The sequence below is a fragment of the Neomonachus schauinslandi genome, chromosome 10, assembly GCF_002201575.2.
Source record: "Neomonachus schauinslandi chromosome 10, ASM220157v2, whole genome shotgun sequence".
Taxonomy (NCBI): domain Eukaryota; kingdom Metazoa; phylum Chordata; class Mammalia; order Carnivora; family Phocidae; genus Neomonachus; species Neomonachus schauinslandi.
The window spans coordinates 851,275-863,422 of NC_058412.1; the positions used below are offsets into that span (position 1 = coordinate 851,275).

The 12,148-nt window shown below is 58.2% G+C and overlaps 1 protein-coding gene across 1 annotated transcript in view; it reads left to right on the forward strand.

The window, feature by feature from the left end:
* TPO (thyroid peroxidase) overlaps window positions 1–8,545 on the forward strand; it is a 44,153-nt gene extending 35,608 nt beyond the window's left edge. The window contains 4 exon segments of the mRNA XM_021697577.1: window positions 3,380–3,479; window positions 7,548–7,638; window positions 7,640–7,680; window positions 8,445–8,545. Of these exon segments, the coding sequence (XP_021553252.1) occupies window positions 3,380–3,479; window positions 7,548–7,638; window positions 7,640–7,680; window positions 8,445–8,517 (305 nt within the window). The 3' untranslated portion in view covers window positions 8,518–8,545.
* The last annotated feature ends 3,603 nt before the right edge of the window (window positions 8,546–12,148 follow it).

A 12,148-nucleotide genomic window follows, 5' to 3' on the forward strand; every position in this document is an offset into this window, starting at 1 on the left:
CGCGTGGGTGAGAGTGAAGGGCCCACGTGTGTCCCGCCGCCGTCACGCGTGGGCGAGAGTGACGGGGCCACGTGTGTCCCGCCGCCGTCACGCGTGGACGCGAGTGACGGGGCCGCACCATCAGGTGATTGTTGGTGGCCTACCGCGTATGCCCCTGGCCGTGGGCTGCACCCCGTGTCCTCCTCACATGCTTTCCCTCTGCTCCTCTCCATGGTGCCTCCTCCTGGAGAAGCCTCTAGCTTTACTCACAGTTCTCCTCTGTCTGTTTGAACATTTATTCTCCGTGTACCTGCAGCTAGGCCACTTTTGGTCACAAAAAACTAGAAAGCAGCAGCTCTCGCGTTCAGGGTTTTCAGGAAAATACCTAAAATGGCCGTCCGAAGGCCGCCCAGCGAGGCAGTCTGGTCCCATGCTGCACACACTCGCAGGAAGGGGGTCAGGGCAGTTCCCCGCCTGGGATAGCGGATCCGGAGCCTGCAGGCTGAGCTGAGGGCCCCGGGTCAGCAGTGCCGAGTCTCCCCAGGAAGACTTTCTGTGCTTCTGTAACGTCGGCTCCGGCAAGTGAAGGGCGCCCCCTCCACACCCTCCACAGGGATCCCATCCCCGCCTCTCTGAATGACGCTGGCCCCAGAAAAGTGAGATTTTGTGCCGAGTGCACCCTCAGGGTGCACGTGTTGAGAAATAGTGACTCTTATTTGGGTCCTTGCACGTGGTCACCCTGTCCTGGGTGGATCGGGGCGCAGTCGTCTGCTGGAGCCGTTGTCGGCTTGCGTCCCCGTCACCCTGCTCCCCGCTCCCTGCGTCGACAACCACTGGTGTCCACGACGTACTACAGGCTGAGTTTATGAGCCTCCAGGTAATTCCGGGGAAGCTGCACTACTTTGCAAGCTTGTGTAGGTGCGTTTTTGCACAGCTGTTCTCGGTCAAACACGCGTGTGGGCTTCCCCCCATCGGGTGAGGATAAAGGAGACCCCGCGGCAGCCAGGGAGGCCCTGGAACGGTGTCCAGAGACCAATCAGGGCTCAGCTGGCTCCGGTTTGGTTTGGCTTTGAGTCTTGGGACCACAGCTGTGTGTTCTCTTTTTTTTTTTGCTTTTTTTTTTTAAATTTTTTTTATTCTTATGTTAATCCCCATACATTACGTCATTAGTTTTAGATGAAGTGTTCCATGATTCATTGTTTGTGCATAACACCCAGTGCTCCATGCAGAACGTGCCCTCCTCAATACCCACCACCAGGCTAACCCAACCTCCCACCCCCCTCCCCTCTAGAACCCTGTTTGTTTTTCAGAGTCCATCGTCTCTCATGGTTCGTCTACCCCTCCGATTTCCCCCGCTTCATTCTTCCCCTCCCGCTACCTCCTTCTTCTTCTTTTTTTTTTTCCCTTAACATATATTGCATTATTTGTTTCAGAGGTACAGATCTGAGATTCAACAGTCTTGCACAATTCACAGCGCTTACCAGAGCACATACCCTCCCCAGTGTCTATCACCCACTGACCCCATCCTTCCCACCCCACCCCCCACTCCAGCAACCCTCAGTTTGTTTCCTGAGATTAAGAATTCCTCATATCAGTGAGATCATATGATACATGTCTTTCTCTGTTTGACTTATTTCACTCAACATAATACCCTCCAGTTCCATCCACGTCGTTGCAAATGGCAAGATCTCATTCCTTTTGATGGCTGCATAATATTCCATTGTATATATATACCACATCTTCTTTATCCATTCATCTGTCGATGGACATCTTGGCTCTTTCCACAGTTTGGCTATTGTGGACATTGCTGCTATAAACATCGGGGTGCACGTACCCTTTCGGATCCCTACTTTTGTATCTTTGGGGTAAATACCCAGTAGTGCAATTGCTGGATCGTATGGTAGCTCTATTTTCAACTTTTTGAGGAACCTCCATACTGTTTTCCAGAGTGGCTGCACCAGCTTGCATTCCCACCAACAGTGTAGGAGGGTTCCCCTTTCTCAGCTCTGCGTTCTCTTGCTCAGCTGCTGTAACAGCCCGGCTGGACCACACGGCAGGTGTGCTGTCCCAGTCCTGGGGCTACAGTCTGAGGTCCAGGCGTGGGCAGGGCTGTTTGTCGCAAGGCCTCTCTCCCATGTCCTCACCGGGTCGTCCTTTCTCACAGGACACCAGTCACTGGGATGGGGGCCCAGCCTCATGGCCTCGTTTGACCCCAGTTACCTCTTTAGACCCATCTCCGTACACCACACAGGTGGGCATCTGGCAGGTGGGGCGGAGCCAGGGGAGAGTCATTCCAGGCACCAGACGGGCGCAGGCTGAGCCGGCTGGGGTGCCGTGTAATCCGCTGAGGGGTCCCCGCTCCCACTCTGTCTGCCCTCCGAGGGCAGGGGCAGCTCTCTGAGCAGCGCACACCTGCCGCCTGGGAGCTAGCTCGATGCAGGTGACAGGCCACAGAGGACGGTGGGCTTGTCTGTGGAGCCCGCTCATTATTGTCTTGGAAAAATCAGTGCCTGCACTCTGGATGATGCCCGGGCGGGCCGTGCTCACCACGGGGCCTCTCCTATGCTGGCTGACAGTATTTTACCTTTTATTTGAAAGTGGATGTCCCGACCTCCTGTATTTCTGCTTGGCCAGCAGGGAGCCGGCAGCTTTGGAACGGGTACGTGTGCAGGTACAGGACCTGCACCCACACAGAACAGCCGGTGATGCATGGGGATCCCAAAGCCCACCTTGCCCGGCAGGCACGTCCTCGGCAGGTGGTGGGACCCAGAACAGGATAGGGCTGGAGAATCCTCCTATTCTATCCCCACTTTCTGGGTGTGGCTCAGACGCTTCCCAAGTCCCCTCCCTGAGACCCGGCATGTCCCAGGCCACTCCCGGCAGCCTCCTTCCCCGTCCATGGCCGTTTCTGGTCTGTACCTGCCAACCCTGCTCATTGCTTCCAGTTGAGCCTATAGCTGGGACACCTGCTGTGTTTGGCCCCCCCACGGCTTCCCCACAGGGCTCTGACCACCGCCCAGACAGTGCCCCAAAGTTTACCCTCTACCCACTTCTGCAAAAAGCAGGGTTGCCAAGGGCGCAAGCTCAATTGCGCCTCCAGCCACCTGCTCGTTTGGCCCCTCTCTGAGCCCAGTGGAGGCAGGCCAGGTCCCCAGCCCCTCTGCCTGGGGCTCGCTCGTCTCTCCTGGCCAGCCCTCGAGGGAGGGCCTGTGGCCTGAGAAAGGGCAGGCACCCCTGTGCCCTCCACCAGCTCTCCCCACACCTCACGTTCGGGAGAGCCCATCTGTCTGGCAGATGCAAGTGGAGGTGAGCCCCTCAGGACCAGGGTGGGCTGGGCTCGCAGGGCACACTGGCTGCAGCCCTCAGTGGGTGGGCTCGCTAACCCGCTCCTTCTCCCCAGACTCCGGGAGGCTCCCGAAGGCGTCCCTGGTCTCCATCGTGTTGGGCGCTCTGTTGGTCGGCGGCCTGGCAGGCCTCACCTGGACGGCGGTTTGCCGGTGGTAAGTCCTCCCACTGAAGCTGGCACGAGGCCGTTTCCTCCCCCGTGGGCAAGGCCGGTCTGTTGCAGAAGCCAGTGTAGATGCTCAGCGCCCCGAACCCCTCCAGCCCCAGAGCTATTTTGTACAAAGCCTTAGACTTCTGGTTCTTTATTATGCTCTAAGTAATGAAGGTGGAACAGTGACCCGCATACCTCGGGGTGTCAGGTGCCTGTGGAGGGAGATTCTGGGATGGGGATGCTTGGCAACGTCACCTGGTTGCATGAGATGCTCTCGTTAGGAGCAGAGAGTCTCATGCAGGTTTCTCGGAGAATAAAGGTCATCCCTGGATAAAAACCAATTCTTCAGCTGTACCCCTCCCCGCCGCGGGGCAGACTCCTGGAAATTGGGAACTTGAAAGTTGGACTTTCATGTTAAAAATGGCCAAGTGGTGGGGCCTTCAGAGGGGGATCTGAGTGTCTCTGTGGGAAACGGGTCTGCACCCCTGCTGCCCCTTCCTGACCAGTGGCTCTGAGGAATCAAGCTCAGAGTCTTGTTGAACTTTCTCATGGGCATAAACTAGAAGCCATGGCTGGTCCCGTCTGGCCGGGCCCTACCCCCACCCCGCCGCGGAGCGTCTGCCGTGAGACCTCTGGGCTGCCCCGCGGAGCGTCTGCCGCGGTGCCCTTGCCCGCTGCCGCGCCTGCTCCCCGGCCGCCTCCCACGGTCCCGTCCCCCCGCCCCTCTGCCACATGGTGCTGCTGCGAGCAAACCCCAGAGCCCTAGGGGTCGGGGGTCACCACCAGGAGGTCACCGTCGCGTTCCACTGCCAGCCGCAGCCTGGCTCCAATCCGAGCCCCTGGGGGGTAATGCCCCAGGACCCGTGATGGCTCCGCTCTGCCTGCCAGCCCCATCACCTTTAAGCCCCAAGACCCCCGCTGCCTCCACGTCTTTACCTGACCCGTGACTTTACCATCTGTCTGGTAAATGTATTTAAATGACACACTTTCTAGCAGGTTTGTAACTTCTGGCAGAGCTAACGGATGCCACTGTTCAGATGACACAGTGAGGAATTCCTTCAGCTTACCAGCTAATGCGAACCCCCAGCAGCTGTGGGTCTCACTGGCTAGGTCTATCTAGCCATTATGTCGTTAAAGTCTGCTATCGATTATGTGAGGTCTTTGTTACTGGCTGAAATGCATCCCCCAAATTCACATGTTGAAGACCTGACCTCTGGTACCTTGGCATGTGACCATATTTGGAAGCAGTGTCATTGGGGATGTAATGAGTTGAGATGGGGTCGTGTTGGAGTAGGTGTCCCCAATCTAACAGGTCTGCTGTCCTCATAGGAAGGGGGAATAGGGTCAGGGACGCACACAGAGCGAAGGCCGGTGAAGATCAGGGCAGAGATTGGGGAATGCGTCTGCAGGGTCACCAGAAAACCCCCAGAAGCTGAGCTCCTCACGGCCTCAGAAGGAGCCAGCTGTCCCGACATTATGACCCCACACGTCCACACTGCAGAAGGGGGAGAGAACAGATTTCTGTGGCCAAGCCCATGGGGCCGTGGCCCGGTGTTACTGAAGCCCCAGGAACCCAATACAGCAGTGCTGGGGTGTCTGTTTGCAGAATGTGTCGCTCGCACGCGCTGGTAACAGCTGGAATAGCTTCTGAGACCCAAGTTCTGCCCGGGTCTGGGGGCCTGGCCGTGGGCACCGCACCCCCCCCACCTCCTCCCAGTTTGCTTTGGCACCAAATGTGATCACACCATCAGGACTGTCACCATGAGGACCGTCACTGCCAGGACCGTCACCATCAGGACCGTCACTGTGAGGACCATCACTGTCAGGGCCGTCACAGTCAGGGCTGTCACCATGAGGACAGTCACCGTGAGGACCGTCACCATCAGGACCGTCACCATCAGGACCGTCACTATCAGGACCATCACGGTTTGGGCTGTCCCCATCAGAGCCATCAGGGCCGAAACTGTCAGGCTGTCATTCTGATGAACACTGACCGGTCATCACCTACATCCTCTTCAAGGCACCACTGCTGACCTGTTGGAGACATGTCAACTAACGTTTAAACAGCGTCTCTGGTTTTAGGTGGGGCTGGTGGCAGGAAATAGTCCTAAGGATCACCTGGTCTTAGAAGCTTAAACATTGGCAGTAATTAAAACCCATAGCCGGTCATCAAATGAACAAAGCGGTAGAAACGAGACAGGCCGTGGGCACACACCCCCGGACAGGCTGGTTGCTGCGATCCCGTGGACTGAATGTCCACACTGTGAAGAACTGATGGTACCACGACTTAGTATTCACGTGGTTGTAAATGTCTCCGTTAGACATCGGTCCCCTTATCGTTATGCAAAGGTGCATCCAGATGCCACACAAGGAAAACAGATTTAAGATTGACAGCCAGCCGTCAAATGATACATTTCCAGGAAATTTGGGAGGAAAGTGTCCACCGCACTGGATTCTCGACTCTGGAGCCTTAATACACGCCACCGAGCACCGCTTTGTTTGCTGGTCGGGACGTGGCGAGCAGACCGTTGGGCCGCAGAGACGCTCAGAGCCGCATGAACAGGCAGGTATTGACTCGCAAAGGGCTGGGGGCCCGCAGCCTCTGTGGGGACCAGACAGACAGCACCTAAGCCCCCGGAGAGCGCAGCCCTGTCGCCATGCCCAGAAGTGCCCTCTCCACGAGCCCTGACCCTGGGATCTGCTCCCCTCCCCACAACAAAAGGCCTTTCCTCTTGTATTTGAAACTGCTTTGGTTGAGAGCTTGAAACTTCCTGGTGTTTGGTCCTCCTGGGGAGAGAGGGAAGCTTGGAAAGGGGGGTTTGTCCTCTGGGATGGGAGGGCACAGTGTGCCGTCGGAGGGGGCTTTGCCCCTTGTGGGCTGACCCGAGGAACTGCCCTCTGCGGTGGCTCTCGCGGGACAGCCCATTAGTGGGTGCTCACCCGGGTCACCCTCCCTGCTGTGTCCACACCGGTGACTCCGCGTCCACAACCCACAAACGCCCTGACGTCTGGGCACCTGCTTCCCACCCAGCCCTTTGCCGTGGGGCCGCGGGGCTTCATCCAAAGCACCTCCAGCCAGTTGTGCTTCCGGGAGGATGGTGGCCACGTGCCCGGCGCCGCTGTCCTGGATCAGTGGCGGACGTGCCCACTCCCACTCCCATGGGCCACTGACCCCCAGAAGAGCTCGGTGTCACCCGCTCACGGCCACGGGCAGGGGCGGAGGTGGGGGTGAGGCGGGAGGTTGAACCGTGCCCGAGACGTCTCTGCTCTGGTCTCCCCGTCCTTCCTTCTGCAACTCTGGCTGGTCCTTTCTGCCCCTCCGCCGGCTGCAGTTACCTGGCTTACCCGAGGTCTGTCTTCTTTTCCACATAGACACATACTGCTGGATCGTCCCCACTGCGTGTGGTGTTCTCTGTGCCCGTGGGTCCCAGTGCGCCCTGTCCACGTCCATTCTCCCGTGACATTCCCTAATTTCCCTGTGACTCCCCTGGGCCTGCTGGTCGTCCGGGAGGGTGCTGTTCACACCCTGGGGACCCCCGGCATTGTGAGGGTCTGACGAGGAGGAGATGCAACCAGGACCGGCCCCAGCAGGACAGGAGCACAACGTGCTTCTGAGACGTTCGTGGATCAGGAAACCTACGTCCAGATGCAAAGTGTCTGCAGTGAGCCTGGAAACCAACAGAGAAAAAGGGAGTGGGGAGCCTGCGCACAGTTCAGTCTCTCTCCTGGGATTGTGATTTTCCAAATGCATTTCTGCAGGAATCAGAAGTGGACCATATGAGTTTGGCAGGACTGGGGCTGGGGGCGGTCTCCGGGCAGGGCAATTCGTGGCCTGTGGTGGGGGTTCCTGGTGCTGGACCGGCTCCACAGAACAGTGCAGGCCACGCTGCCCCTTAACGCTCTCTTCTCTTTGCGGTAACTGGGGCCCCGGGCTCCTCGCCTGATGGATCGGGGAGGCACCGGCGTTCCGGCCCCCCTCCAATCACAGTGGCAACGTGACATTGTGTGTGATGGGCTCTGGGGGGTTCTCCTGAGTCGTGACCACCCTAACCAGATGTGTGCTTGTCCACAGGACGCTCACGGGCCGTAAAGCCTCACTGCCCATCGCGGAGACAGATGGAAGAGGGACCTGCCAGCCGGGCCGTGGAGCACGCCGGGACATGAATGTGCTGCAGCCTGGTGCCCCCACTCCGGGCGCAGGGCAGGTGGGTGCACGCCTGGGTGAACGCAGGGTCGCCACACGTCACGCAGGCCCATTCAGACCAGGAGGCCCTCACGGAGACCCTGGTCCTGTCCCTTGTGCGGCGACCCCCCGCCGGTCCTGTCCCGCTGTGCACGGGCCTGCTGTGTGTTTACTGCTCATGCAAACTGGGTTTATACAAGAGGATGAGCTGTGAAAATTTTAACCTACCTTTTAAAAAGTGTAGACAAATCAGAACGAGTAAGCCAGAGCGAGATCATGACAGTGCTTGCCGTTTGTACAAACCGGTTTCGAAACTGACAGCCGAGGGCAGGCATTCGCCTCAGTGTTACCCCAAGTCTCGGCCGAAGAAGACAGCCAGAGGCTGAAAGTGTTCACTTCTAGAATGCACTTTTTAAAAAAAATGGAATCATCACAAGTAGTGTGGAGACAACCAGTCTAGACTTGCGTGTTACTGCTTTTACTTTGTCTGCATGACCACCGAGATGGGGCACTAAAGTCAGTGTGTGCCCGCGCCCATCCGAGACGTAGGCGGTCACTGGGATGCGCGGAGCTGGCTGGCCCTGTCCCCCGGGGCGTCCCGCCACAGCAGGATCCGCGTTCGTACCCACGCGGGAACCCAACCCCCTGCTGGAATGCACACGCAAGGCCCCTTCCAGCCACCCTGAGATGCACGCGTCCCTGGGCACCTGAGTAGCTGACTGAGACCCAGGGGCCCCGGCGGGTGTCCCGTCCGTCCGCGTGCTCAGAGTCACTTCTCTCCCACAGGACCCGGCCTGTGGATCCCAAATCCTTCTCTGCCAGTAGGAACCACAGTGGTGTGCTTGGAGGCCGGGCGTGAGCAGGTGCAGCTGTGGGCTGATCCCTGGGAGCGGACGGTCGGTCTCGGGACAGGAACTCCCTGCACAACGAGGGGGGAGATGTTCACTCTGGAAACACCGATCCCGGCATTTCCATTTGGAATAAAGCGTGTGCTGCTCCCCAAGCAAGAGTCACGTGTCCTTCGCATTCACTTTCACAGGACGGTGACGGGGTGGATGCCGATCAGGACGCACTGACCCGGCGTTCAGGGCTTGACAACAGCTCCTGTTTCCAAAATCACCGCTGAGGCTGTTCTCAAGTCGAGGCCAATCTAGCATGTGCTCTAGTTACGATCCAGCACAGGCGAATAAATCGCAGCCCCTCACCGTCGTCTGGCGCTCTGTGTGAACCGCCTGACCCACTCCTCCTGGGGCTGCCTCCACACCCATCTACATGCTCACGAGCCTCTCCGTCCTGCCCAACAAGCGGGGACACTGCTCTGCACTCGAGTCCGTCTTCCCTGGTGTCGGCCTGCCCCTTCTCTTCCTTCCGCACCGTTTCCTGCCTGCCAACCTGCTTCTCGGCGTCCCACGTCTCAGACCTCTGAGCCATGAATGCTCGGCGCCTGCGTCCCCTCCTGGCTGCGTCACCTCCCACGGGCCCTCCCTGCGGGCGGCAGCAGGGGAAGGAGGATGGCTCTTGGGATCGTTGTTGCCCCCAAGGGGACTGCAGCAAAATCCCTTAGAGCCAGGCCCGCCCTGGGCAGCTGCAGCGCCCCCCCAGCTCCCCCTGCCACGGGTCTCCCTTCTGAGGGTCCCCGGCCTTAGTGGCGTCAGGGAGCTGAGGTCCCCACAGAGCACTGACTGCCATGACCCTAGTTTTCTGCACGAAGTGACCGAGTGGCAGGCCACGTCCCCTGCCCAGGTGGCCGGTCCCTCCCAGCCCCCCGGGAGATGGGAAGCCTTCCCTCCCGGCAGAACCGCATGTAGACGCACCTGCCCCGGAACATGGAGCATAGCTCGTGACAGAGTGACCAGGTTAGTCCGAGCAGCTCTTCCTGACACACAGGAGGGAGGACCTGGCGAGGAAATTGGTGAATGTTTGAGAAACAGGTCTTCCTGCTCATAACCTACAAATACTCTGTGTTCCTCACGGGGGCGGGTCCCAGATTCTTATTACTGTTCAGTTTAACATTAACGACAATGATTAAACCGCCATCAGAGGCACCCTGGGGAGAGCTCACCGTGCGGAGCCCACGTCCCCCTGGACGTTAGGGGCGATAGTGAGCCCGCAAACACCGTGCAGCCTGTGCTCCTGGGCCTGGACACCCTGGGACTCCGCAGGATTTCCGTAAGAAGTCGGGAATGGGGATGCACTGAAGGTCAGTCTTCCTGCGTGGCCCCTCAGGCTCCTGCTAGCATCAGCGGCCAGGACGCGGCCCCCGGCTAGGGGTTCCTGTGCTGACTCTGCTCTGGGATCCTGTCTTTAGTGTCGTGGTTCCCGTGTGCTTGGTGTTTGCCCCATAAGCAGTATGATGAACAGCTACTTAGCTGGAAGGAGTAGTCCCGAGATAATTGAGTATCCACGGGTCACGATCCCAATGACCCTCAGCTGGGCCTTAATGTGCTCACACCGTCTTGTCACTTGTAGGGAATCCTTACTCTCCGTGAAATCAGATTGCTTTGGGGTATCGGTTACTTGGGGAGCATAACTCTGGATGACCTGCTGTCAGGATAGTTTGGTGGTGGTCTAAGCACTTGGACCAAGTGTCCAGGGGTCTGTCAGCTCCCTTTCCAGGCCCCCCTGTGTCCGCTGTGCCCGGCTCGCTTCCCTTCCTTCCCTGGGGCTGTTCCCAGGAGGATGACCATGAAAACTGATGGCGTCCTTGGGATAATGAGCCTCACGGACGTTAGCCCTGGACGTCCCCCCCCAGGTCACGTCATGCAGCCCCTTCATTTTGCAGGGGGCAGCCGACTCCCGGGTGCGGGCAGCGACCTGCTCTGCGTCACATGGCAAATTAAATTCAAGGAGGGGGGGAAACGCCGTCCCCGTGGCTCCTCGTGGATCCACCTGCCACTACCACGGAACCAACTGCCGGCATCTCCACCCCAAACCCGGACTCCCAACTGTGCGGTAGCTGTTTGGGAGCATCTGACCGCTTCCCACGGGGGGAGCCGGGCCCCATCCTCTCTGGGCATGTCCATCGCCCATGAGCCTCACCCCTGAGCGCCCCGACGGGAGCCTGGGCCTCGGTGGGGCTGGACACCTGCCCAGACCTCTTCTGAGCACTTGTCCGGGGAATGCGCCGTTTTCCTTGGCCGACAGCACCACCTGCTGGGTGCGACGGGGAACACAACCCGTCCCAGCTGCTTTTCTCTGACGGGCACCAGGCGCTTCCACGGCTGGCTTGGAAGAATTCCTCTTTGGCTCCAGCGTGAGGAACCGGTGCCGAGTACAAGGCAGCCGCCTATTGTACCTGCTTTATTTGGGAGTTAAATGCCTGGGGAGGGACGGGATGTGGCAAACCTCGCCCCTGAAGGCGACCGCGGGGAAGGATGGCAAAAACGGTCAGAAATAGAAATAAAAGACTTATCAAAACATTGTGTAGGGGCACCTGGGTGGCTCAGGCCTTAAGCGTCTGCCTTCGGCTCAGGTCATGATCCCAGGGTCCTGGGATCGAGCCCCACATCGGGCTCCCTGCTCGGCGGGAAGCCTGCTTCTCCCTCTCCCACTCCCCCTGCTTGTTCCCTCTCTCGTTGCGTCTCTGTCAAAAAAAAAAAAAAATGTGTAATGTGTTTTTGCACAACAAAGTACCTCTGTCCTTTTTTATTTAAAGTTCACCTTGTAGTGACTTCTGGCCGAGGCGGTGTGCACTCGGCAGCGCGGTCCAGCCGCCCTGAGGACAGCGTCTGCCTGGGGCCTGGGTTAGCCCCAGGGAGATCACGTGCTGTGCAGTGTGAAGGGCGAATCAGAATACGATTTAATCCATCCATGGGGCAAGCATGTAAGACTAAGCACTGGCACCGATTTCTTTACAAAATGTGATTCCAGGGAAATTTTGCTATATTTGTTTTTATTAATGTAGATTTTTTTTAAAAATTGAAGAAAAGAAATCACGTCATATTATAGACCTATTTCCAAAAATCCAGGCAGAATCAAGGGTTTGGTTTCCAGTGATGACAGGCTGGGGGTTTTGCTGCAGCTGCTTTTGGTGCAAAAGCAAAAGACAATTAATCTATACAGCAGCCCCCCGGCCCCCGGGAGCAGAAAGGCTGGTGGGTGCTGCAACCTCTCAGATTCTGGAAGACCAAAGACCAGGGCAGCAGGTGCATCTGCTCAACCTCCCCATGCCCTCCCCAAACTGAGATACTCTCTCTAGCAACAGCTAGCTGGAGCTTGGGAAGGAGCCTGCTCCCTCCGTCCTTGTAGACGCACCTGCCCCCTGGCTGACCTTGTGACCAGCCCAGGTCTCTGTAAGGTGCAGAGTGCGTTTCCGAGGTTCAGCAGCAAGCCTGCGTGACAGAGACCCACCCCAAGGAAGGTCCTCACCCGCACTACACCCGGAAGCCTGGGTGGTTAAGGAAGGAGCCACCGAGCCCACAGTCCACAAGAGAGGGTTCCACACCACCCAGCACGCTTAGAGCTGGGGTTTCAGGACTGAGCAGGACGTC